Source organism: Pygocentrus nattereri, chromosome 16 (genome assembly GCF_015220715.1).
Source record: "Pygocentrus nattereri isolate fPygNat1 chromosome 16, fPygNat1.pri, whole genome shotgun sequence".
Lineage (NCBI taxonomy): Eukaryota > Metazoa > Chordata > Actinopteri > Characiformes > Serrasalmidae > Pygocentrus > Pygocentrus nattereri.
This window is the reverse complement of record NC_051226.1, coordinates 11,880,672-11,907,979: the sequence shown is the minus strand read 5'-3', so window position 1 is coordinate 11,907,979 and position 27,308 is coordinate 11,880,672. Positions and strand designations below refer to the sequence as shown.

The following is a 27,308-nucleotide window of genomic DNA, read 5'->3' as shown; positions in this document are numbered from 1 at the left end:
GCAATCTGATTGTCGAGTCTGGGTTTGGCGGCTGCCAGGAGAACGGTACTTGTGTGGGACTGTTTTTCAAGAGTTGGACTCGGCCCCTTAGTTCCACTGAAAGGAACTCTTCATGCTTTAGCACCAAGTGCACAAATTAAGGTCCATAAAGACATGGATGAGCAAGTTTGCAGTGGAAGAACTTGACTGGCCTGCACAGAGTCCTGACCTCAACCCGACAGAACATCTTTGGGATGAATTAGAGCGGAGTCTGTGAGCCAGGCCTTCTTGTCCAATATCAGTGTCTGACATCACAAATGTGCTTCTGGAAGAATGGTCAGAAATTCCCATAAACACACTCCTAACCCTTGTGGAAAGCCTTCCCAGAAGAGCTGTTATAGCTGCAAAGGGTGGGCCGACATCATATTAAACACTATGGATTAAGAATGGGATATCACTCAAGTTCATATATGTGTGAAGGCAGACGAGTGAATACTTTTGGAAATATAGTGTATGTACAGGGTGTTAAGAGGCAAAACAATACAGAAATAAAACCTGTTGCCTCTATTTTAACATGATCAACATTACTTATAAGAACTGAAAAGGCATGTGTAGATTGACTGCCTTTTTTTATGCGAAATAAAATGGCTAAATATGTGTTGAACCAGGGGTTACAATGATGACTGGGTCCTATCACCACTGTAAACAAATCATTAAGCCATAAAGTTTCTCAAAAAAAATTGACATAAAACCAGTTTGAATGTCTTTGTTTACACCTGAAGAATTAAATTATGCAGAATAAAAAAAAATGATATAATTTCCTTTAAATTGTCTGATTAGTTGGATCAGATGTGTTAGAGTTTTGGTTCTCAACCCACTGCAAGGTACAGTATCAAGGTACAGTATCTAGCCCTTGCCCCTACACATCTAATCCAGCTCAGCCACTATTTATCAAGCCCTGGATATACTGGAGTACTTGAAACAGTACAGGCTAGCAGGTCCCCTAGACTGCAGATGAGAATCACTGCAGTAAAGCAGGCTGCATTAATGCATTGTGAATAAAAAGCCATCTATGATGCTGTATAATATGATCAATCTGGTAGATTGCAAGGGTATACTACAAGGAATATAGGGATGATGTGGTTCTCATTGTTTTGATGCCTCATAAAACACTGTTTGCAAGACAGAACTTCCAGTGAGTTGTTGAGACAGGCAAAGCAAGACATCCATTAATTAAATAATATGTTATTATAGAAATAACCATTACTCACATGACAGGGCTACTCTAGGACCAGGGTGGAGAACCGCTGATCTAAGGTAAGAGTAATGCAGTCAGTGCAGTGGCCTCACCTGGGCAGCAGGTATCAGTGTAGAGATACTCCAGAAACGCAAGGAAGGTATCGGAGGAGACTCCGTGAATGGGCACCACTCGACTCCGGGCCTCAGCGTACTTCCCACTGAACATGGCAGCCATAACGTCGCAGCGAGACACAAGCACAGCTCTGTGTGCCGGCAGCACACTCCCTGAAACCAGACACCCAGCAAACCTTCTTAACATAAATACACTCACCCACATCACGTATGACAGACGGGCTCACGTGCTACTCCTAAATAGACTCTCTTCGTGTTAAATTATGAGTGTATGTGCATTAATATGTATCCATAAATACTTGCCTTGCACCATAAAAATGACATCAGAGTAGAGAGGGGAATTGAAGAGGTTGCCCAGCGTTTGAGGGCCTTGCTGCGAGCGAGGAGTGGGCGTGTCCCTTGGGGCCTGCACACAGAAAAAGCGCCAAGACCATGAACAGCTATGAAGTGAACTCTAATTAAAGTTAAAGTGAAAACTCTAAGTTACATAACTATAGAATTTTCCCCTTATCCCAAACATAGTCACTCAGCAAAGGCATGTTTGTTGTCTGGAGTTTGCATCTTTACTGGAGCACTGGAGCTACGAAGCTAATGTGGCTAATAAGTAACCAAAGCCTAAAACCCAGTAGGGATGATGTACTCAAACCACATCGGCAGAGGTGGTTAAGACCCTTAGAGCGGGGAAAAATGTCTCTTCATTTACACTGTGATAAGAATTCCTAATCTTTCTTCATATAGAACAAAGTGTATTTATAATTCCACAAAATCAGACACTTCATATAAGAATTTTCATAATAACATTAATCCAAATGAAGTACAAAGGGGTGGAATTACAAGTGGGATGATTTTTATTTATTTTATTTTTTATTTTTTTGGATCAGGGACTAGCATCCCCTCCCAAATATCCTTTAATTAAAGCCCTGACAATATCCCATGTAAACTGAATGCCTATATCATCACATTTGCCTGTAACCAAACTTTTAAAAAATTTTGAGTTACTTGGTCTAATAGTATGTTAACAGAACTAGAACCTGTATCTTAAGTCATGCTGACTTACTATTTAAAGTTCACTAACACTAAATTTTATGGCAGCCCAATGATATTGTTTTTGTACAGTGCATGTCAAGTTTGTGAGTAATCTGTAAATCGGGGTAGACAACTCCGGTCCTGGAGAGCTGGTGTCCTGCCCAGCTTGGTGATTTATCTACTCAAACACACCTGATTACACTCATCTGTTCATTGCCAGGATTAGTAGCTGTGTTTGAGCAGGGAAACCTCCAGGCTATGCTGGACACTGGCCCTCGAGGACTGGAGTTCTGCACCCCTGCTTGTAAACAATGGTTTATTATTTCAAATTTCATCAACAAAAATGACTTCATGTTAACAAGCAATTTAACTGGGTTAGTTTTATCCAGCTTACCTTAAATGGTATCTGAATGTAACTGCTGCATTATTTAAGATGGAATGGGAACAAAGAAGCTGGTGAACGAAAAACTGGAGAATGAGAAGCAATTTTTAATATTTTTTACGTTGCAGATATAAAGCCGGAGTGATCATAAATGCAAATAAGTCCATTCGTCTCCAAATGATCAATGTCCCTCTTAAATATTTCTCTTTGCCTTACGTTAGCTACTAGCTAGGTGACACTGTTCTCTATGTTGCTGTGGTGATCCACAGTCTGCACACCAAGCTTCAGGGTTAAAGGGTGAGTTGAAGAATTATACATTAACTCCAGCATTTAAGAACATTTATTGCTAAAACTGTGTTGAACGATCAGCAGAGCTTTATTTTACTGCAAAGTAGGATCATTTTATTTTTACCTAAAAATCTCATTTTGCTGTGGAGCCCTAACAGGGCAGTAAAAGAGACGCATGTTGCCGACTCATGGTTTAGATGAACAGCAATATATATGTTACATCAGATTAACTTTTGACCTGTTCCACGTTTTACGGTGTTGTCATGAAGCTTGCATGAAGCCAATAGGTATAAATTTCCATTACTCACTAGCTACATTAGCCTTGTAGTTCCAAGGAAAATCTAAAGAAACGGTGGACACTGAACATGTCTTGGTTTAATCAACTGCATCTGGGGTATTTTTTGTCAAATATTTTTTTTGTTTAAACTGTCTCTTTAATAACAGCTCTACCAATAGCTAAATGCCTGCTTTAACCCTTTCTTAGCAATTGCCAACTCCCAAATAAGCCACTTATAAAGGTTTCTAGGTGTGTTCGGTTTTACCACTCACTTCAGAGCTCCTTTAAAGAGAACTCTTCTTAGATCTATGTGTTCCATATCCAGGAGGACCCATGTCTTGTTAGAAGGTTACCTTTTCTCTCCCAACGAACGAGCGTATCCTCTCCATCAGCTGGGCCACAGCTAAAGGGTTCTTCAGCTTCTCTGCTATAGCTTCCTCCAGATACTCCCATTCCCAGGCCCCTGTGTGAAAACACACACACATACATGCTTGTGCTGATCTGAGTATATTATGCCAAGCCATCATGCATGACTTGGCTGCCTAGATGACTGCAGAACAACTCTCACCATTGCGTACTGGCTGCTCAGTAGTCAATGCATATAAAATAACAGATCAATCCCCTGTGGAAATACAGAGCGGTGAGTGTAGCAGCTTTAATGATACCCATAAAACCATCCTGCATAAAAACCTTCATCATAATCCGTATCGTTGCTGTATGGGACTAACCAATCACACTTTTTTCTCCAGATACCTGATCCCAATCCTATGTGTGCCTGTGTGCCCCTCCATTCCCAGCACTGTTTATTTCATCTTTACTTTAAAATCTGTATACTTCACTGTGTGTAATGTGGGGTTATTCTGCTGTGTGCAAAGCAACATGAAGCTGCATACATCACATTTAACTCTTAAAGGAAAAAAAGAGACGCATAAGATGACAGACAAATCGAGTACAGTCGTGTGCAAAAGTTTAGGTACCTCTGGTTAAATTATGTTTTTGTTGATTTTCTACAGAGAACACACATATACACTAATCAGGCATAACTTTATGACCACTGCCTTGTTTCAACACTCCATTTTATCAGCTCTGCTTACTATACAGGTGCACTTTGTAGTTCTGCAGTTATAGACTGTAGTCCTTTTGTTTCTCTGATACTTTGTTAGCCCCCTTTTACCCTGTTCTTCAGTGATCAGGACTCCCACGGAGTGGTTGGATCATTCTCAGCACCACAGTAACACTGACGTGGTGGTGGTGTGATAGTGTTGGTAGAGTGTTGTGCTGGTATGAGTGGATCAGACACAGCAGTGTTTCTGGAGTATTTAAACACCTCACTGTCACTGCTGGACTGAGAATAGTCCACAAACCGAAAATATCCAGCCATTGAGTCAACCTGAGAGCAGTGTCCTGTGACCACAGATGAAGGACTAGAGGGTGACCAACACAAACTGCGCAGCAGCAGATGAGCTATCGTCCCTGACTTTACATCTACAAAGTGGACCGAAAAGGTAGGAGTGTCGAATAGAGTGGACAGTGAGTGGACACAGTGTTTAAAAACTCCAGCAGCACTGCTGTGTCTGATCCACTCATATCAGTGCAACACACACTAACACACCACTGCCATGTCAGTGTAACTGCAAAGCTGAGAATGAACCACCACCCAAATAGTGGCTGCTCTGTGAGAGTCCATGGGAGTCCTGACCACTGAAGAACAGGGTAAATAAGTGGAGCTGATAAAATGGACAATAAGCATAGAAACAAGGAGGTGATGATGATGTTATACCTGATCGGTGTAGGTGCACAATTACTGTTTATTTGCTGAATTTGACATACTGGAAAAATAAATCCTAAAATGTGGCCTGTGCAAATGTTGTGGCACATTTTATGTTCTGTTTTACTTTCTTCCTTTATGTTAAACTCTGTCCTCTCTGTGTGAAGTCTGCATGTTCTCCCTGTGTCTGCGTGGGTTTCCTTCGGGTGCTCCAGTCACCTCCCACAGTCCAAAGACATGCCGTCAGGCCGATTGGATGTGCTAAATTGCCTCTAAGTGTGAACGTGTGTGTGGATGTGTATGTCTGTCTGTCCTGTGATGGACTAGCAACTTGTCCTGGGTGTATCCTGTCCTCTGCCCAATGACCGCTATGATAGGCTCCAGCACCCCCCGACAACCCAGAAGGATAAGTGCTTTACAAAATGCGTGTGTGTGTGTGTCTGCAAATAAATGCAGATTTTGCAGAAAAATTTGCAGAAAAATGTCATTTTTAGGTGTGTTCCCTGTGGGGGCGGTTTCAAAGTTTTAAAGCATGTCATTTGACTGGGAGTGTTCAAACTTTTGCATTCAGATCACAGACCTTTTCTCAATTTACAACTGTACCATTACAAACACTACATATAAAAATATCAGAGGACACATTTAAGTTCACTGGTTGTTATTGGATCGTAAATAGTAGGATATAAATAAAGGATATCTGTGTTCTGGACATTGAGACACCACCACTGTAAAGAAACTCGGTTCATTTCTTTTCAATTACTAATTTTACATTATGCCACTCTGACTGACTTATTGCTGTATTTTGCAGAAATTTTTAAAAATTTCCCCTTCATGAATGAAGTCATCATTTCAGAGACAGGTTTTGTTATGACAGCGATGTTACCTGGCTGCACTTGTGCACCCCTTGATACTGCAATGCTCATGAAAACACAAAATATTTCAACTGCGCAGTGTCAGGCTGATAAGACTGTTATTCTGACAGCTACACCAAGCTATCAGACATATTTCTGCCATGTCTGATTCCCCTGATAGATGTATTGGCTTATCTTCTTCATAAATCTTGTCTTCTGACACGTACCGAACAGATATTTCTGTCGAAGCGCTCAGCACCTTTGAATGCATCATTTCTTCTTAATGGGCCGGCTGCCCTTGGAGTAAAGGATGGAGAGAGCTGCTGTACAATGGCTCTATATATCAGTACAGGATGATCTCATTGGTATGAGGCTCATCTCCTTAGAGCCATACATGCCCTAATACTGATGAATGAGTCTACCACCTCCATTCAACTCACCTCAGTCATAAACCCCAGTGTAAATCTCTAACTGGGCTGCAATCGAATCAATCCATAATCATTTCTGCGTTTGAACTCCTGATTTACAGTGACAGCATTTAATGGTTCTTTTCCGGCCATGATCCTGAATTCCTGGATTATTTCTAACTGCCTGAAGGCATTTTCACACATGTGCGCAGCTAAAGTAGCCATAGAATCACAATTATGCATTCAGCACCACGACTACAGACGCAACACATCCCACATACACACACATCCCTCTCTCTCTGTATATCTCTCTCTCTGTCTCCACTGCTCCCTTTTTCTCTCAAATTCTCCTCCACTCTTTCTCTCTCTCTGTCTATCACTCTCTCTGTCTCCACTGCTCCCTTTTTCTCTCAAATTCTCCTCCACTCCCTCTCTCTCTCTGTCTATCACTCTCTCTGTCTCCACTGCTCCTTTTCTCTCAAATTCTCCTCCACTCCCTCTCTCTCTCTGTCTATCACTCTCTGTCTCCACTGCTCCTTTTCTCTCAAATTCTCCTCCACTCCCTCTCTCTCTCTGTCTATCACTCTCTCTGTCTCCACTGCTCCCTTTTTTCTCTCAAATTCTACCCCTCCACCTCTGCCTCTCTCTCATTGTCTCTCTCCACTTCTCCCTCTTTTTCTCTTTCTAACTTTCTCTCTCCCTATCTCTCAATTTCTCCCCTCCCCTCTCTCCCACTCTCTCTCTTTCTCTGTTCCCTTTTTCTCATTTCCCCTCTCTCTCTCCCCATCTTTCTTAATTTCTCCATCTCTCCATCCTTTTCTCGTACTCTCTCTCTGTTCCTCTCTCTGCTGCTTTCCTCTCTTCTCTCTCCCCATTTCTCTCAATTTCTCCCCCTCTCCCTCTCGCTTCCTCTTTCTCTCTACTACTCCCTTTTTGTCTAGCTCCCTTTCTCTCTCCATCTCTCTCAAATTCACCCCTCTCTCTATCACTCTCTTTTCTCTTTCCCCTTTCTCTCTCCCCATCTCTCTCAATTTCTCTCTATCTCTCTTTCTACTTCTCTTTTTCCTCCCCCTTACTCCCTGTTTCTTTCAATTTCTTCCCTCTCCTCTCTCCCACTCTCTCTCTCTGTTCCCTTTTTCTCATTTCCCCTTTCTCTCTTTGTTCATCTCTCTCAATATCTCCCTCTCTCCCTCCTTGTCTCTCTCGCTCTGTCTCTGTCCCTCTCTACTGGTCCTTCTTTTTACTTTTTTCCTCTTCGCCCTGCCCCACTCCCTGTTTTTCCCCCTCTTCCTCTCTCCTTTTCCATCTATTCCAATTTCACTCTCTTTTCCCTCTTCCTTCCTTTTTCTCCTTCTTTTTCACCCTCTCTTGTCTCTCGCTGCCATCCAGTTCTCTCTCTCTCTCCCATTATTCTCCCTCTCTCTTCCCCCTCTCTTCCTCACCTTCTCTTTCTCTATCCCCCTTTCTCTCACTATATCTCCCATTCTCTTCTTTTTCCTGTGTCCTTTTCTCCTTCCCCTCCCTCAATTTCTCTTGCCCCCCCCTCCATCTGTCCCTTCAGGACCTTCCTTCTCCCTTTGTCTCCCCTGTTAATTCTTCTCTCTATCTCTCTCACTCTATTCCTCTCTCCCTCCTTCTTCTCTTTTCACTCTTCTCTCTCCCTCATGCCCTCTCTCATTTCTGCTTTTTCTCCCTCTTTCTCTCTTTTTCTTTGACCTTCCTTCTCTCTTTGTCTCCCATCCAAATCTTTCTCTTCCTCTCTCTCTAACCCTCTCTCTTACTCAGACTCTCTCTCCCTCCCCTGTCTCTCATTATTTTTCTTATTCCTCGTCTCTTTCTCTCTTCCTCCTCTCTTCCTTCCGTCTCTCACCCCTTCTCTCTCTCGTCTCTATCTATTCTTTCTATTTCTCTTTCTCCTTGACCTTCCTTCTCTATTTGGCTCCTCCTCCCAATCCTTCTCTCCCTCTCTCTTGCACGCTTTATCTCTCTCTTCCCTCTCTCCTTCTCTTTCCACTCTCCCCTTCTTCCTTTGCTCCTTCACTCCTTCTCTCTCACCCTCTCTCTCTGTCTCTCTATCTTTATCTCTCCTCCTTCTTTACTTCTCTCCCTCTCTCCCCTTCTTCCATCACTCTTTCACCCTTCTCTCGCTCCATCTCTCTCTCTCTCTCCATCTATCTCTCCTCTCGCTCCCATCTTACCTCCCTCTCTCTCTCTCTCTCTCTCTCTCTCTCTCTCTCTCTCCCTGTAGGTTTATGTTTGTGTCTTTTCTCCTCTAAACCATGCTAATCAGCCCTGCAGCCTGTGGCTCTGTAAAGCAGGAGAACAGACACATGTATGCAGAGAGCTGAGAACGTGAATCACACAGAACTCAACACACAGCCAGCCGCATATAAACTGTCCTAATAACAGAACATCTGCACAGAACGTCCCTCTTTTCAAACACAAAAGGGAAAATCTAAGCATGGAGCGGAGGAGATAAGGCAGGCACGCTGGTGGGATTTTTACTGTCGCTTAATGGATTAAAAGCACATGATTTAGTGCAGAAAGACTCCCCACCGAGAAAAGCTGAGGATGCATCTTTAAATAATGCATCTTTAATAATGCTGGTTTCCTCTTCCAATTTACTGTATTGAATGTGCACAGTTCAATGCAGCTGTGAAATAATTAACAACTGTATAGGCCAATTAATGCTCAGTCAATTGAAAACAACAGTAGCCTGATTTACGGCAATAATGCCCAATTTCCTTTTCAGTTTACCATATTAAATACTGAGTTAATAATAATAATTACCGTTTGTAGTCTACAGCAAATAGTGCTCTGTCATTTCAAAACAACAGATAATCTAACAAAAACAGACCAGCCTGACTTAACCTTTTGACCCCAAGGCTCATTAAGGGTCATTATTCAGTTACTACTATACATTACTCAGTAACCACTGTGAAACCCATATTGTCGCTGTCCAAAGAAAAACAAATTGGAAACTAGAGGAGAGACAAACACATTCTTCACTTCCAGTGTAAGTTAATGTAAAGGCATTTTGGAGCATTTCTGTTGGTCCATTCATTATTAAATTTCCCACAATGTAAAGAGCTGCTGCTCAAAAACTGCTCAAAAATGGAGATGCATGTTTTTCTTTGGACAGTGACAATGTGTAAGTTTTGTAGTATGTGAGAGTGAAAGTGAGAAGTATGAGCCACATACAGGCCCTCAGGGTTCAAAGAGTTTCCCCAAGAGTAATCCTGACTTCCGCAGTCAGTGTGCTCTACTGAACAAGTACGTTCTTAAGAATAATTACCATCTGTATACATCTCAAGAATTACTGCTGTATCTCCATTACGGCCCAACCGATATGGATGTTTTGTGGCTGATACCGAAATCAATTTTAATATGCTAATAGTTCTGATAACTGATAACACTGGCTGATATCATTTTAAATTAATATAAAATTAGATCAAACAGTGTTATCAGTTATCAGAATCAGAAAGTTTACTAAGTTTAAGTTTGTGCATTACTAAATCGTAACGAGTTGCACCACATAAACTACCTTTAACATTGAACTTAGTAGTTACTAAAAATTGACACCTCCCTCAAAAACATGGCTCTTTGGGTAACTAAGATAAAAATTCTAAAAGCTGTACACTGTGATTTTATGTATAGCTCTAATCATCACCCTGGATTATAATCCTGGATTATACTCCGAATATGAAGCTAAACACCCACAGCTCCAGCTCAGTGAGACTCAGCTGCTGCCCAAACAGCTAAACTGATCTGCTATTGTGTCAGTTATCCAGAAACTGTTGTTTAAAATATTATATTTGGTTTTCTCATGGAAATATTAAAGACTAAACAGATAGTGGCTGTAGATGATTAGTTTTTCTAATACAAAGTTTAATTTGTACACATCGTTCTCTTCTATGCTGGATATTTTTTCCATTGAAAAAGTCAGAGCAGTTGCCGTCGCGTTTCCTTTGCAGCAGGTTTACTGACTGGTTCTGAACATGTTATCGTCATGTTAAAGTAACGTATGCATTAGGTACTTGTTACTAGTTAAGACACAACTTTGGGATTTGTGGTGCAACCAAATTTAGTAAAATGATAGTTTGAGTCTAACTAGTGTAAAGACTTTTTGTCCAAACTTAAATATATACTATATATTTCATATATAGTATATATTTAATATATAGTGTATATATTAAACCTGGTGCAACAGTCCAGTTCTCGATTGTCACACTTCTTAACCCCTTAACAATCCAGGTTTATTTCATACAAAGGCTTATTATTCAGTAACGACAGGGACTTCAGTGTGAACTAATGGAGCTATTCTTAGGTCGCAGAGGTGTGTAATAAAACTTAACTTGTTAAGGGGTTAAACTACAACAGTGAAACTCAGTAGCACTTTGTTTCTGTTTATTACCTTTTATTTTTTGGATTTTTCATTAATTCTCTATTTTTTGTGTTATAATAACATGCTAATATTTGTTTTCTAATTCAATCTGTGCTGCTGTTACACTCAAATTAATCATTCTTTACCAGAACTTAAGTGAATTATGGGAAAGATTTCCACACAATTAAATGGATGTCTTTTAAAATAAGGCAGTTTTGTTGATCCAACATATTCTACTAAAATTGGCTAAACTTGACATGCTATCACAATTCCTTGTCCAAAAGCTCATAAACTTTGATTTACCTTATGTTGGTTTAACTTATCCTACTATGTTCAGGTGTAGTGACTGTAGTGCCCAGTCACTTAAGAAGCAAACTCAGCAACAATGAACATGGGAACACATTCTTATGACCAAAATAAATGAGGGTAGATGAATAACCAAAACAGAGAAGATAAACATTCACCTAGGGAAGGATGGCTTAGGAGGCAAGTATTCACACTGAAATAACATACACAGGTGGTAGGTAAAACGGAAGGAAATGCATGTCCAATATGCAAATAGAAGGAACCAGTAGCCAGTAAAATATAGTCTCTGAGTCAGGTGCTCCAGATCCAATTTGAATACATAAAATCATCAAAATGTTTTCAATATTTTAAGTACGACAGAATTTATTTCTTATGTGCCTTGTGATTTGGTGAATCTGATACATGAATTTTCTTTTATTTGACCTAATTGACTGGCTCTCTTTTGGGATCATTTGGGATGATCATGTACATTTCACCATTGACCAAAATTGGTCAGGTCAATCAATATCAATGTGATTTGTTTTCTTAACCCTTAATATCCCAGGCTTATTATATACTAAGGTTCATTATTCAGTAACTACAGGGACTTCGGTGCAAACTGGTTGAGCAACTAGTGTGTAATAGAACTTTCAGCCTACAGGTCATTTAAGATGTTAACGTTTAACAGCCATTTTTTGGATTTTTTAAGTGTAGATATATAATTGGTTGAAGACCCATATAGACCTCCCCAGAGGCAATTCTGTATTTTGCTTATCATCAAGATAATTCAAGGTCAAATCCCGGCAATGTCACAACCAAAAAATGAGCTAATTATCAGTGCATTACCAGCAATCCCCCCAGAACCTATAAACCAAAAACTGCAGGTCACCAATATTGGTCAATACATTGGACAGTCCCTAATCTGTATCCATTCAACAACAATAGTCTGCTCTGTCATCCAGGCTGCACAAAACTCTTCTGAGATCACTGCTCTATTACTCATAAAAAATCAGCTTTACTTTGCATCAGCTTTGAAGTAAGCTTTCCACTCAAAAACATCAGCTTTGCTATTTTCAGCACCTGTGAGCGCTCACCTCTGTAGAGAAACATCAGCGTCTCCCACAGGCATAAACACAGCAGTGGGTCCTTCACCACCAGCCGGCTCAGGGGCCCAGGGAGGTGCCCATCTGGCCGCGGCAGGTCATCCAGTCCACCATCCCAGGTGGAGAGGAGAGAGTGGGGGCCATCTCTCTCCCTGCAGGCGCACCGTGACATCGGACGCTCCCACGCCTGCCGGCCCACCAGCAGCTGCCTGAAGTAGGGGCTGATGGCACACAGCACAGCCGCATGAGCCCAGCCAAGTTCCTTCCCAGAATCCCCAGCGTAGAAAACAACATCAGCGAACTGCACCCCGCGCTCCAGCAGCCACTGCAGGTCCTGAGAGAAACTGGACTCCTCCACCCGCACCGGGGGCAGACGGGCTGTCAGCAGAGTCACAAAGGAAACGTGAGTATATGAGTGCTGTCGTAAGAAATATAAGGCTGTCAACATTTCACTACAGTCCTGAAATATCAGAAAAATGAATGTGCAACATGTATTAAACTTTAAAACTGTTGCCGATACCGTTGCACTTCTAATTTACTACATTTGATGAAAACTACTGTCAGTGATCAACACTAGGCATTTGGGTACAGCCTATCAAGGTAAAGCGGGCACAGTTGTGGGTACAGCTTATTCTATGCACACACTAGAGTTCTGCCACCCGAACCAAGCCTGACACAGCCCAACAAAAATATTGGGTTTGAGCTGATTTTTCACATATGACATGGGCTCAGGCTTGTTTTCCAAGTATTCTTGTAGTACACAACTGTATGCAAAAGTTTGGGCACCACTGGTCAAATTACATGTTTTATTGATTTTCTAAATCACATTTTGTGGCTTGAGCAAAGGTTATGGCACACTTTCTATTTTATGCTTTATTTTTTAGTGAGAGTGAGAGATGAGTTAATGCAGGTGGAAATAAAAGAGACAGAAACAAGTCAGGGAAGAGTGAGTGATTGAGTTAGTGAGTGAACAAGCAAGTGAGAGAGGTGAGTTAACTGTGAATGTGAACTGAAGAAGGCCACCTACATAGAGAATTCATAACATACATAAACATTAAATAACATACAAAGCAACACTAATTATTTATGAACAGCTTTTGCAGGTAATTGTAAGACAATTTATGTTTTATGAAGTAAACAGCCTTATCATTGCTTTAATATCAAGGACCATTAAATTCCAGGAGAATTCCAAGTAATTCAATTTCCAAGTAATGGAACTTCTAATGCAGAGACCTAGTTTAATGGGAATTTCAACGATTTTCCAAAATTTCTGCATCATTCCATCATCGAGATGTCAGTCATCAAGAGTGGTTTGAAATGGTTGATTGTAAAAAAAAAGATTTACACACTTAAATTTTCTTTACAGTGGTAGTGATAGTAAACAGGGGCCATGCTGTCTAAAATGTAAATAATTTTATTTACTATATAAAACATCCAATGAACCTACACATGTCTTCTGAGTTTTTATATGGTGATAGCAGTGGTGAATGGTTTTCTTTCTGTTCTATAAATAGAATAAATAAAAATCCATACATTTTTGGCCACAAGCTTCTCAATACTATCATGAAACAACATCCCAGGCATCAGATAGTGTATTTGTAACTATTTTATGTGATGACTTTCTATGAGATAACTTTAAAAAACATTAACCCTAACCCTAACCCTAACTATTCAGATATACCACTGTGAACAATTCAGACTCAGAAAGTTTCTCCTGAATGGCAAAGTTCACATCAAACCACTCTGCATGTCTTTGTTTAGCACCACAACCATTTAATTACTGAAGAAATATTGAAAAATCACTGGAATTCCCATTTAGGAACACAGGTCTACATGGTTAAAGTACTTTTACTTAAGTTAAAGTGCGAAAGTACAGTCTACGTTTGTGGCTGCAGACACAAACAACCTATTCTGTCACTAACTGTTTGCAGTCATACAATTTCCACATTAACAGGAATTATTCATCAAATTAATATAACTAAAAGCAAGTAATTTTGTACTCAAATAGAAGTAATACATCATAGAAGTGACATCTAGTGATCTTAACTGGACAACAGCCTTATAAGTTCCGTTACTTCGAAATGTTGCTTCCTAACAGTGTTATAAATGGAACACATTTGTCACTTTAGTTTAAAGCCCCTTATGTAAATACAGTGCCATTCATTTCACAAAACACCACAATGTCATCTTGTGATTTCTCACATTAGCTGCTTAAGTACCTACATAACGTGTTGCTTGTACCTACATACATGTGTTGTGAAGTCCCTAGGTAGGTAGCCTTCAGATTAAAGGCTATCAAAAGTCAGAAGCAGAGCATAAAGACAATTAAAATAGAGCGAGTGAGAGTGAATGCGTGAGTGAAAAAGGGATGAATTCATGAAAATAGAAGTAGAGAGAGTGAAGAGATGGGATGAGCGAATGAGTGAGAGATGGATGAGTTAATGCAAGTGGAAACAGTAAGAGAGAGAGAGAGAGAGAGAGCAAAAAGGAGAGACGGAAATGTCAAGGGAGAAGGAGAGAGAGATAGGGCAGGCCAGGGAAGCTATAGCGAATGTAACTGAGTGTGGAGGATGAGTAAGGAGTATGGAGGAATGCAGAGGGGGATGGGACAAATAGAGGGATATCAGATTTGAGGAGAAGCCTAACAAAAATGTTAAAAAACAGTCACACAGGATCTGATGCAGCCTGATTCATGCACGCATCGTGGACATATTACAAATATATTTTTGATAAATCATCACTGCGCCTCCGCACATCATTTTTTATGTCCACCCATTTCGGCTCTTGCCAACAGGGCTTTCTAGGATTCAATGGCCTTCATATTTAATGGCCTGCGCTCTATAAAAAGAGCTAAGTGGTGCTGGAACCGGCGTCAACAAACTATAGAAAAGCTTTTGGCTGCAGTCTCTCATATTAGTCCTTACAGCAAAGATTATCCAGTACTACAGCATTTAAAAGTTTTATTAGGTGAAATGCACATGCATGCATTTAAAACAGCTATTAGATGAGATAAGACGCCTTTATTGTCATTGCACAGTGTACAACGAAATTGAGCAGTAGTCCAATGGCACTTTCTACATGCAAAACAATTAAACATAAGGCTAAAATATTTAAAGTGCAGATTTAAGGGGAAAAAAATAATGAATGGTTTTCTTAAATCTGATTGTGACTTCTATCTCAATGACTTGCAATTTTAAAATTCTGCAAGCACATTATTAACTCTCTGTACATTCTCAGCCATTAATAAAAACTTCATATGTATCCATATGTGATGTAATACATGTATTCTTACCTGGCTGGTCTAGGTGTGGAGGGCGGGGCTCATTAAACCTGTGGCCCCGCCTCTTGTCCGGTCTCTCTTTAGCTTTCTGCTTCAGACACTGAATCATGAAGTATTCAAGCTGTAGGAGATATAACATATATTTATATTGCATGTTAGTATTAGAGTCAGTATACACAAGAAAACTAATCCTGACTTCCCTACACTCTTCTATTTATACTACCTTTGTGTTCAGTTGTTTGTATTTGTTAGTTAACCTGCATTTCTGTACTTTTGTCTTATATGTATATCTTTATGCTTATCACGATTAGCTCCTTGCACTCCTTCATGTGCTTCTGTTTACTTTTTACCGTCCACGTGCTTCTTTGCTTGGTTTCCTCCTGGTTCTGCCCCCTTGTTTCTTGTCTATGCCCTTGATTGTTTCTACCTGTTTTCCACCTGTGTCTTGTGATCCCTCGTTAGCCCTCTTGTATTTAAGCCCTGTGGTTTTGTTAGTCTAGTGCTGGTCTTTGTTTGATGTTTGTTGGATGTACTGTTTGATTGTTCTGTTTGACTGTGCTGGGTGTTTTATGTTTATGCTGTTTGGAGTTCTGTGTTCATTTTGTCATGTCTGTCCCTCCTGCTCTTTGTGTCGGCTATATAAACCTGGACCATGACCCTGGATTTGCCCATAATAAAAGTTCTACTTTTTATTTGACTTTGTGGTGTAACAAGCCAAATTATGAGTTTTGTGAATCGTTACACCCCTATTATTATCTTTATTATACTACTTAGTACTTATCATTATTATACTTCTACTTATTATTGGACTTCTATGTGGAAATGATGTTTTAGTAGAATCTTTGAAATGAAATTGGCAAATTTATCATTTGTATTTTGGCCAATCTCTGTTGCAGGTGTATGATATAAATAACACAAGTGCACTCACACTGTATTTGAATGCTGCTGCTACACCTCTACTGCAGTATAATTCTGAATGACTCATTGTACTAAATAGCCAGTTGCCTCTTACTTTCAAGCACTTTATTTGATTCTTGTTCTACGAACAGTAATTTTGAATACATTAAAATTTTGACCCATTAAAAATCAAATAGTTAATAATATTGTGACTGGCTAATGGCTAATAGAAAGTACCAGTGCTAGTGATTTTCTTGGTCACATTTAGCCCACACAGTAAGAGCTTTGGTTTAAAAAAAAAGCCTAACAAACACAGACCAAAATATGTGTGCACCCCTAATGACTGTAATTAATTACTACACAGCAGAAGTGAGGATGCTCACCACACTGCCAAAGTAGCGACCAACGAAGAAGTTGTTGAGCGAGGGCAACTCCAGGTAGGTGGCCCCCAGGTCCCTGGACAGCTGGAGCCCCTCGCCGTGAGGCACACAGCTGCTCCAGTCAGATGCACACAGGGGACACGTGCATGGGGGGCCTTCATCTGCAGACAATGACAAAGAGTGACAGTGCAGGGGAAAAGGGAGGAGAGGGGGAACATGACACACATACGCAGAAACTCATCCGCTAAGAGCACCGATGATACAGCATTGTTGTTATGATGCACGGGTCAACTGCCATTCACTCAGCAAAATCCCAAATATAGCTCATGCGTGCTCCGATGTACGCTAACACATCTTTACTCACTAAGACACCACATGACATTCTGAGAGAATTGAGACATACGGCACGAGCAAATCAGTGCGGCTGTTACTTCATAATGCCAACACGAATATCAGTCAGCGGATGAACACAGTATGTGTTTGTTTATGTACAATTTTTAAAAATATCCTGACTTTGAGAAACCAGAGCAAAACAGGGCTAACCTACAATGTAAACCTAATATTTATTATATTTATATATTTTAAATATAAGACATTTTTATTATATCCAGTATTGTGCAAAATCAGAGACCACCATTTCATTTATTTAATTTTCAGTTAAAGTGACCATTAAGACACAGAAGCCTCTTCATATACATATGATATCAAATATAAAACCACATTCCAAACATGGAGTTCAAAAAAAATTACAACCATGCAAAACCTGATAGTCAACCAAAGCTAATACTATCAGTACTTAAAGCTTTTGTCTTTGAGAGAGGAGAAAATCAAGCTGCTTCAGATCTGGAAGAATCCACAGGAGTTTCTGTCCATCCTTCCACTGTGAGAAGTCAGCTCAACAAGGAAAAATTGACACCAATATTGGACACCTGAAATGTGGAATCAGGCTTTTTGGAATGATGAGTGTATATTTAAGACCAGTTGAAAGTAACAGTGAAGCAATGAAAGAGTCTTCAAATGACATGAACAACCATCAGTCATAGATGGTGGAGGGTCAGTGCTAAGTTAAGCGTGTATAACACCATCTGGACCTGGTGACTTGTTTTTGATTGAAGGCATCCTGTATGCTGATAAGTACAAACTAAATATAATACATCATGCAATGGCCTTTGGAAAATGTGCTAAAATGGGCCAAAATATTATTTACTTTTAATGTAAGTTAATGTAAATTAGTTTTGTTCCAAGCAATTTTGGATTATTTTTGTTGCAATTGGGAGCATTATTTTGGTCCAATCAAATCCATTGTATGAAATGATGTATGAAAAAAAGATTTTTTGCGCAGTGACAATATATTATATTTAGTTGTTGAGGTTTCTGTTTACTTTCTGTTAAAAATGTCTTTTACACTTTTTTTCTGACAATGAAAAATGAACAACTTGTACTTAATGTTTTGACAAAATGTAATAAATGATATTGAATACATGAAAGGTTGGTCTCTGAACTTTACACAGGTAACTTTTAACTTTAACAGGTAGGAACATATTGATTATTACAAACAGGTACTTGGGGTGTTATAAATTATGGGAAGGTTCTCACATATAATACATATGTATGACCTTAAATCCTAACATTGCATGAAACAATGTGTGTGTGTTTGTGTGTGTGGCGTGTGTGTGTGTGGCATGTGTGTGTGTGTGTGTGTGTGTGTGAGAGGGGAGAGAGAGAGAGAGAGAGAGAGAGAGAGAGAGAGAGAGACAAACTGGAAAGGCAAAGAGCAATGGGAGGGAATTATAATGGTGGGGGGAGAGCCCAAGGGAATGAAAGCAGGCAACAAGGAGAGAGAGGGAAAAGAAAGTAGGGAGAGACAGATAGAGAGTGAAGGAGAGAGAGAGAGAAAGAAAGGGAGGGGGATGAAATGGCCAGTTCACTGGCAGGGTGAAGGATGAATCATGTAGCCAGTAAAGGCAAAGGCCTGGAGAGGAGGATAGACGTGTCATGTGCATGTGTGTACGCACTTGTCTTTATACATTTTCAGAACAAAAATGTTCCGACTTTGTAGGAAAACAAGGGTAATCTACAGTGTCAGGACCAACAAAGGGCTTTTTACAAAAGCTACATGTTCTTATTTTTTAAAAACCGAAAGTCCAAAACTGTTTCTTTTTAAAAGTGTAGGTTAGGATTAGGATCATGTTCAGGAACAGGCTTAGAAAATGCTAATGACAATGACATACCGATACAACAGATGCAACAATACAGCATATTGTATCACTGTAGCATGACTAGCTTATGGCTAGTGTGTTAGCTTGGAGTTAGCATATTAGCTTGTGGCTTGAGCTTCAGACTGGGAGACTATAAAGCCCGGCTTAATAAATCCAAAAAACACAGAGTAAAAAACAAATAGCAATTAACACAATAAGTAATGATTTGTTATTGTGGATTGGGTTTGTTTGATACAGAGCCCTGCTGGTGACATCCTGTATAAATAAAAATAATATGTGGCCATGACTTAGTAAGACATAGGAACAAGATAATTAAGTCATGGCCATGACTTATTAAGGCATGGGAATGAGATCCTAATGCGTAGCCACAACTTAGTAAGGTCATGGGAATGAGATCCTAATGTGCAGCCATAACTTAGTAAGGTTGTGAGAATGAGATCCTAATGCATGGCCATGACTTAGTAAGGTGTGGGAATGAGATCCTAATGCATAACCACCACTTAGTTAGGCATGGGAATGAGATCCTAATGCATAGCCACAACTTAGTAAGATGTGGGAATAAGATCCTAATGCATGACCATGACTTAGTAAGGCATGATCTCTTTCCCACATGTTACAAAGTCGTGGCCATGACTTCATTATCTTGTTTCCCTGCCTTACTAAGTCGTGGTCACACATTAGGATCTCCTTTCCACATGTTAATAAGGTGTGGCCACGCATTGGCTGTGTTATTTGACCATTTACAAAGGTCTCCTCAAGGAAGCCTAGCATTATTTGTAGTTATCATTCAGTAGCTATGGCTGGGAGCATCCAGGAAACATCTACAATCAAATTTTCTTCTTAAAACTAGCTTAACAGAAATAAAAAAAAACTTGTTACACGTTTATTTAATGTTATATAGTATTTTACTGTTAGAAACACACAGCTGAGATAATGATTTTAAACAAGTGTACAACACTGTACATGCATAACATCTTGTGTTCTCCATAGTTGTGAGACCACCCTGCACTCCTGCATAGCCAGGCACAGAAAACACTGCGCAGTTCTCCTAACATCCTCTGTATTCACAGTCCAGCTTCATAGACAACAGTGCACATGGCGGCGACCTTCCACAGGTCCAGCGCTAACCCTGCAGCTCATTAGAGCCAGTCTATTAGCCTTTGGGGGTAAACACTGCTCCGGCAGGACTTTAGCATCCAATCTTGATAAATTATATATTTAAAGGTCAGATAGAGAACGCAGGGTGCTGCCGCTGTTCGGCTAATTCAAGTTAAATCCTCAGGCTGAGGGCTGCGGGTCTGCTCAGAATAAATGTTTACCTCTGAGCATGTGCAAATGAGCCCTCTCTATACTGTGCATAAACTACAAAACGCTATTTTATTTTTCATTGCCTTTATTTTAGCCAGGAAATTTCCTGGCCAAGATAAGTGGCAGAAAATACACTAATTTGTTCTCACACAGTACATTTTATACTAAATATGACAGTGTTATGTTGCAAAGTTCAGCTATTACAGTGGCTGATAGCTGGGAGATGACACTTCTCACTTTAGAAAAAACTATGGTTAAGTTTCATTCTACTTAAACCCTTAAAACCCCAAACTTATTATATACAGTACTACGGCTTATTATACAGTAACTACAGGGACTTCAATGCAATGGCTGAGCTATTCTTAGGCTATAGAAGTGTGTAATAAAACTCTGGGCCCACCAGCGGGCCCCAGCCATGTGAGGAATTCCATCTGCATAATCAAACAATTAAGACATAAACAGAGTCATTCAGAGTGGTCTGGTGTGAAATTCTTCATTCTAGAGAAAGTTAGTCAAAATTCTAAATTGCTCACAGTGACGATGAAAGGAACCAGACGTCTGAAGAGTTTAATGCCTCCAAAAGCTAGCTAGTTATTACATTAAGTGGTTATGAATATCCTCCCTGATGCCTGAGACTTTGGTTTATGGTAGTGTTTTGAATAGTAAATAAAATAGCTATATTTGCATTGTAGACATTTCAGCTCCTGTTTTGTGAATGCAAACCAGAGTTCAGTACAGCTTCAGAGGGTCACGAGAAGGCGGACACCCCACATTAAAGATCAAGTGCAGGCGTGGACTAGGTGGAGGAGAAAGGGGAGGAGGTGGGGTGCGAAATTTGTCATGAGTAGGAGGAGTGAAGGACTGATATTTATAGGAAGCTGGAACTGAGAAGGAGGAGTTTAGGCGTGGTCTTTCCTCAAACTTCAGTTATGTCATAACTCCATTTTGACTTCACAAAGTACTTTACAAACCACTCCGAATGGCTTTGCTCACATCTCAACCACAGATTTTCTGTTTTGGACTTGGAATCTTGTATCTTATTTTTTCTCCTAAGGTCCAATTATGGCATGCATGTGGTTTTATGTGCCAAAATAAGCCATGATTCATTTTTACATGACCATTTTACAGACTCTCTTTATCCCTTTGAATTGAACATGCTGTTTTAAGACTGACAAATGTAAGCTCTGTTCTGATTGGCTACCCTGTATTGGACCTCATTCAAAAAGAACTCTGGACTTAGAACTTCAGACCGAAGGGGTTATGGCTAAACTGCTTTAGGCTGAATAGTTTGATGTTATGTAAATAGGTTGGTTTTTGTGACATCACAAAAACTTCATTCACAGCAGACTGTTTTTGCAGCTTGGTTTCTATATATGGACTGTAAGGACTAGGGAGTAAAACATCAGCAATATTTATATAGGACATCAAAAAAGAGAAAGAGCTGGTTTTCCATGATATGCGCCCTTTAAGCATTACTGTAAGTATACTTCATTCTTCTTCTTCAGTTAGTGATCAGCCAACCAACAACAGAAAACAATTGTTACACCATCTTCAGGTTAGGATTTGGTTGCATTTCAGTGAAATCAATAAACCTATTTAATGTATAACTAGTTTTAACACCACAAGACCAGTGCTACGTGTCTTCATGCTCTTGAACTTTATCCGCTTCAGCTGTTTACACTGTACCGTACACTCTGATCTATTGTTACTTTTTTCTGTTGTTGGCTGTGTCTTTCAGAGAGCCATGAAGGACACATTTAGGCCAAAGCAGAGAAGCATATATAAACAACAACTTTAAATAAAAGCATAACTACCAACACAACGCGACATGAATACCAAACAAGCTCAAAATATGTACAGCGTTCCTTTGATCTTTAATCCACAACAGATTACCATATGACAAATATGCACATTTCATAAGCAAACACTTGAGAACTCCATGTTCAACCAACAAATGTTTAACCAAAAGACAACACGTTAAAGTGCAGTGTCATTATAGCTGTATCAGCCCTCACACACGTAACAACATGCTGTTCATGGCAGGCAAACTATTTATTTATTAGAAGCCAATCATCTCTCACCGTTAAGCCGTGCCCCCACCGCTACCAGGATGACAGGCATGCCCCAATGGCGCAGAAGAGGGCGGAGTCTCGGGGCATAGCCGTTTCGCACCTGCTGGAATGCAATCTTGTCGTTGACGGAATACTTAATGACCACGATATCAGCCTGTTCTAGAACGCTCCGCACGCTGGCCCAGTCACTGTCCAGCAAGTCCTGAGGGGAGAGTGAGGATGAGTGTGAGAGCAATGATACATGAGACTAAGGAAAACAGATTTAGAAGCCATGTTTCCATCCTTAGAACCTCTTCCCAGGTTTATATCCAGCATATTCACATCTATGAAAGTGCTTAAGGGCTTTCAGCTCTTTGCTGAGGCAGAAGCCATCCACCAGCCCCCCCCTTCAAAAGCTTCCGGAAGACCCCTAACCCCCTCTAATCCTGCTTTTCTAGTCCACCGTCTCACTCTCTCACTCACTCAGTCACTCAGCCACACCCATACTCATTCCCTCACTCACACACTCTCCCACCATAACAAAAACACATCAAACTAGCCTATTTTCCACTGCAAGGCCGAACAGTTCTGAGCACAAAGAGTAACTGTTCCAATGGAATTTCCACCTGGACATGTAACAAACAGGGCTGGGTTTCCCAAAAACATTTTAGCACAAAGATAATTCTTAAATGATAGAGTGGGCATCACACTGAACACTCTCTCTACTAGTTAAGGTTGATCTTAATACTAAGATGCTTTTAGGGAAACTTGGCCCAGAGCATTTCTGAGCATGGGTCCCTACAGCACAAACAGTCAGGAACAATAGCTCAGGTGGGTATTCTCTGAGTAATGCCTGGCCCTCCAAAGAGTTGCAAAAAGTGTCCCAATTTCAGGAAGGTCTCAAACGGTTATCTTCTCATATCATGCTCTGGTGTGGGGTGTGTATAATCCAATCTTTAACCCTTCAGTCTCCTCATAGTCCAGTCGTAGGCGGCCCACTTTAAAATTGTAAATATTAAACATGTTTGACATCCTGTAGTGTGGGGGATCGCAGATTCTATCATACAAAACACTGCACAGAAAATCATGCGTAAAAGACTGTTAACCAGTGAGAGCTGAGCTGAATAGAGTGCCTGGCTGAAAGGAAGGACAAGAATCACTTTATCCTAATCTGCATTGTAAAAAAAAAACACATAAAATACATCTTCTTTCACTTTTATGCTGGTAAATTCACACATACCCAGCACAGTAATCTCTGCCTTGCTGCTATTCAACATGTTTGTTTTGATCTATCATCAGGTTTGTTCAAGGACAACAGAAGACAAAAAAATCTGGAATCTGTCTAAAGACAAAAAAAGGTGGAATCTGTCATTATTTGTCGGGTCTCTCACGTTTTCAATATCAGTTAGGATTTGAAAAATCCTGCAGGCCAGGCTAAACTGGCTTTACATTTGTGTCACTATTACAGAGTCTCATCAGGCATAATTTCCCATCTTAAAGCAGCCCAACAACTCACACAAATCAAAATGCTCCATATCATCAGTCAGTAGAACAGGACATTACTGACTCACTGTCTTTTCTGTGGTTCTTTTTTGGTTCTTCCAAGTCCTGATTTAGCAACACAATGGATGGAAAAACAAACCATAACCATTCACATGAGTCCTTACTGGCACAGAACAGCATGATGCAGCCGTGGCAACCGTTTATCCCCACAGCTGAAGAGACAGTACTGAAACCCTTCCTCATGCATTCATTCGTTCATCATATCATAATCACATTTTCACCTATCACACAATCACCACAATATATTTACTCACTCTTCACACCATACTCACTCACTCACATCCTCACTCACTCACTCATCACACCATACGCCCTCACTCACTCACTCACCACACCATCCTCTTTCACTCACACACTCACATCAAACTTCCTCACTCACACCCTCGTTCACTACACCCTCCTCACTCACTCATCACACCATCTTCTTTCACTCGGACACTCACATCAAACTTCCTCACTCACACCCTCATTCATCACTCCATACTCCCTCACTCCCTCACTCGTTCACTCACCACACCATCCTCAGTTACTCATCGCACCATCCTCACTCACTCATTCACTCACCGCACCATCCTCTTTCACTCACACTCACCACATCAAACTTCCTCACTCACACCCTCGTTCACCACAACATCCTCACTCGTTCATCACACCATACTCCCTCACTCGTTCACTCACCACACCATCCTCACTTACTCATCACACCACCCTCACTCACTCATTATACCATCCTCACTCACTCACTTATTCACTCACCACACCATACTCCCTCATTCACACCCTCATTCACCACACCATCATCACTCACTCACCCATCACATCATAAGCCCTCACTCATTCACTCACCACACCATCCTCACTCACTCATTACACCATCCTCACTCGCTCATTACACCATCCTCTCTCACTCACTTATTCACTCACCACACCATACTCCCTCATTCACACCCTCATTCACCACACCATCATCACTCACTCACCCATCACATCATAAGCCCTCACTCATTCACTCACCACACCATCCTCACTCACTCATTACACCATCCTCTCACTCACTTATTGACTCACCACACCATACTCCCTCATTCACACCCTCATTCACCATACCATCATTACTCACCCATCACATCATAAGCCCTCACTCACTCACTCATCCACCCATTCATCCATTGAATCAGCCTTTGAAACACACTGTTGTTCATCCACCACTCCATCCTCACTCACTCACCCAGCTGGGGCAGTCCCGCACCATTACTCTAACATCTCCAAACACTCTGGACTGGTACTCCATAAAGGCCGGGTTCAGTGGATGTCTGGACGGAGTGGTGGACGTTGGGTCCAGCTCTCTCGCTCCATGGCCCAGGTAGCTCCACAGCAGGCTCCCCTGCACCTGCCCTTGCCCAGCAGCTTCCTCTCCAGAGCCAACACCCCCTGGGCACTCACTGCCCAGAGCCACGATGTGGATAGACCTACAGGAAAGCACAGGGCATAGCCGTCAGGTACTGCACCTGATAGGCAAACTCACGTGTCACGGAGCCATGCTGGAGCTTATACAGTGTGCATGAAATTAATATGAGGCGCGGAATATGGACCCCTCAGACGAGCCATATGCTTTACACGGAACAGCGTTAGAGAGAGCCCTCGTGCTTCAGGTGCCGTATCAACTATGTGTGGTCACGATTGCAATTGCATCACATCTTGTCATTGAAGGAACGACACAGACACAGTTTGGGTCTGGAATGTCAATTTCTTTCTTTGTTTTTTTCTTGCAGTCATGATGAGGATAATAATCAGGACCGTTATTGCCACCAATACTATTATTACACGGTGTAACAGACAATCTCTGTCATGCATTTAGCCTTTCCCTGAGGAATTTAAGAAGACGAGATTTTCAAAATCTTGTCCCAACTTACATGGTGCCCTCAGCCCGTCCGCGTCCTTAAGCAGCACGTTTCTCTCTCGTTTTCCGCAGTGGAGCCATCGAAACCCCGGATCGACTTTCGCCCTCCTCCGTTCGTTCCTTCATTCATTCAGAAAGACTGAAAACGGTGGAGGGGACGGGAAGAGAGAAGGACAGAGAGAGAGGGAGAGAGGATCCCGTACAGCAAGTTGGCACACGTTCAAAAAAACAAGACAACGTGTGTGTGTGTGTGTGTGTTGGGGCAGAAATAAGAAAAACAACAACAAAAACAACCTCTGGAGCGAGCAGCCTACATAAAAAGGAAACTCTGACGTCACTCCAAACCCCGACACGGAGCTCGGTCGGTTTGAAACGCGAAGAAACGGAGAGAAACGGCGAAGAAAGTGAACGAGACAGAGCGCCTCGACTCGTTGGAAGGTCTTGGTTTGTGTTGTTTTACCCACCTGTATTCCGGAACGCCCCGCCCACCGACGCTCTGATTGGCTACAAGTATATTTACACCAACAGCCGGTGTAACCAGCCCAAGCGCGGGACGGGGTGGCGCTGCTGGCCAATCCCAGAGCAGACTAGAGGAAAGAGGGCGGGGCTTGTCGGAATGCGGGTAGTTAAAAAAAACATCGCTGTGACTTGGCGCTCCTGACTCAGCAGGACGGGCTGCTGTTACTGTTTCGGCATGAATTCCAGTGAGTTCCGCAGATTTCAGTCTATTGTTGTCGCGCCTTTGGGTTCATCCTGCGCTCATCAGCAGCTGCTAAATCGTAAAGCTGAGACAAGTGAGACGATGATGATGACGTGGAAACGACGCGCTGACGCTGCGAGACGCTTGAGACGCAACAGCAAAGCTGGGGTTAGACATATGCTGCATCCACAAGACAGACCAGGCAAGAGAGCAAGGTCACCCAAGTAATCAGGAGCATGCGAGCAAGACCATGTCTGTAAACATGGATATAAGTCAGCAGGGATCATGAGGGCAGCCCTTAGGCCCATAGTAAAGCCCTGACACCGATAAAGACAATGTCAAGGCTGTGACAACAAGAAAGGCCACGCGAGCGTACATGATCATGCAGTAACGCAGCACCACAGTAACTACAGTATATACACACATAAAGGTAACCTGCTGCATTGGGTTATCCACTGGTTGGGGACTAACGCAGACTTTTGAAACTGGTTAGGCTGCCAACAGTTTTGCCATTCTTCTCTTTCTGCTTCACACCACCCATCTGAGGGCCAGGAAACGTGGCTGTAGAGAGATATTTAATGTTGTCACATCATTAAACCTTTTGACAGTCCAGAGTAGTTGATAAAGCCCACTCCCAGCAGATAGAGGGGATTTTTTTTGTTGCATGTCAACATTTTGACTTGGTATCTTGAAATAAAGACTTAGTTCCTCAAAATAATGACTTATCTAAATATTCACAGTGTGCCAAAATAATGAATTTGTTTTTAACACAAACAATGAGTAAATAAAACCATGCAATTCAAACTCATTGTTTCAAATATATTCTCATGTCATCACTACAGTGAACTCTGCAAACACACCTCATAGACACAACTGAGCAATATCTTAT

At 41.2% G+C, this 27,308-nt stretch overlaps 1 protein-coding gene across 2 annotated transcripts in view; it reads right to left on the bottom strand.

Moving 5' to 3' along the window:
• The window catches only part of rhobtb3 (Rho related BTB domain containing 3), a 32,336-nt gene extending 6,146 nt beyond the window's left edge, over window positions 1-26,190 (bottom strand). Inside the window, exons 1-9 of one of the 2 annotated variants that reach the window (XM_017715093.2) lie at window positions 25,733-26,190; window positions 25,048-25,288; window positions 22,287-22,479; window positions 16,682-16,839; window positions 15,414-15,522; window positions 12,113-12,499; window positions 3,677-3,786; window positions 1,654-1,756; window positions 1,330-1,503 (exon numbers count right to left, since the gene is read on the bottom strand). In XM_017715093.2, coding sequence (XP_017570582.1) covers window positions 1,330-1,503; window positions 1,654-1,756; window positions 3,677-3,786; window positions 12,113-12,499; window positions 15,414-15,522; window positions 16,682-16,839; window positions 22,287-22,479; window positions 25,048-25,288; window positions 25,733-25,734 — 1,477 coding nt within the window. In that variant the 5' untranslated portion in view covers window positions 25,735-26,190. The remainder of the gene's footprint in view (window positions 1-1,329; window positions 1,504-1,653; window positions 1,757-3,676; window positions 3,787-12,112; window positions 12,500-15,413; window positions 15,523-16,681; window positions 16,840-22,286; window positions 22,480-25,047; window positions 25,289-25,732) is intronic. The other variant, XM_017715084.2, reaches the window with a different exon arrangement.
• Window positions 26,191-27,308: the final 1,118 nt, after the last annotated feature.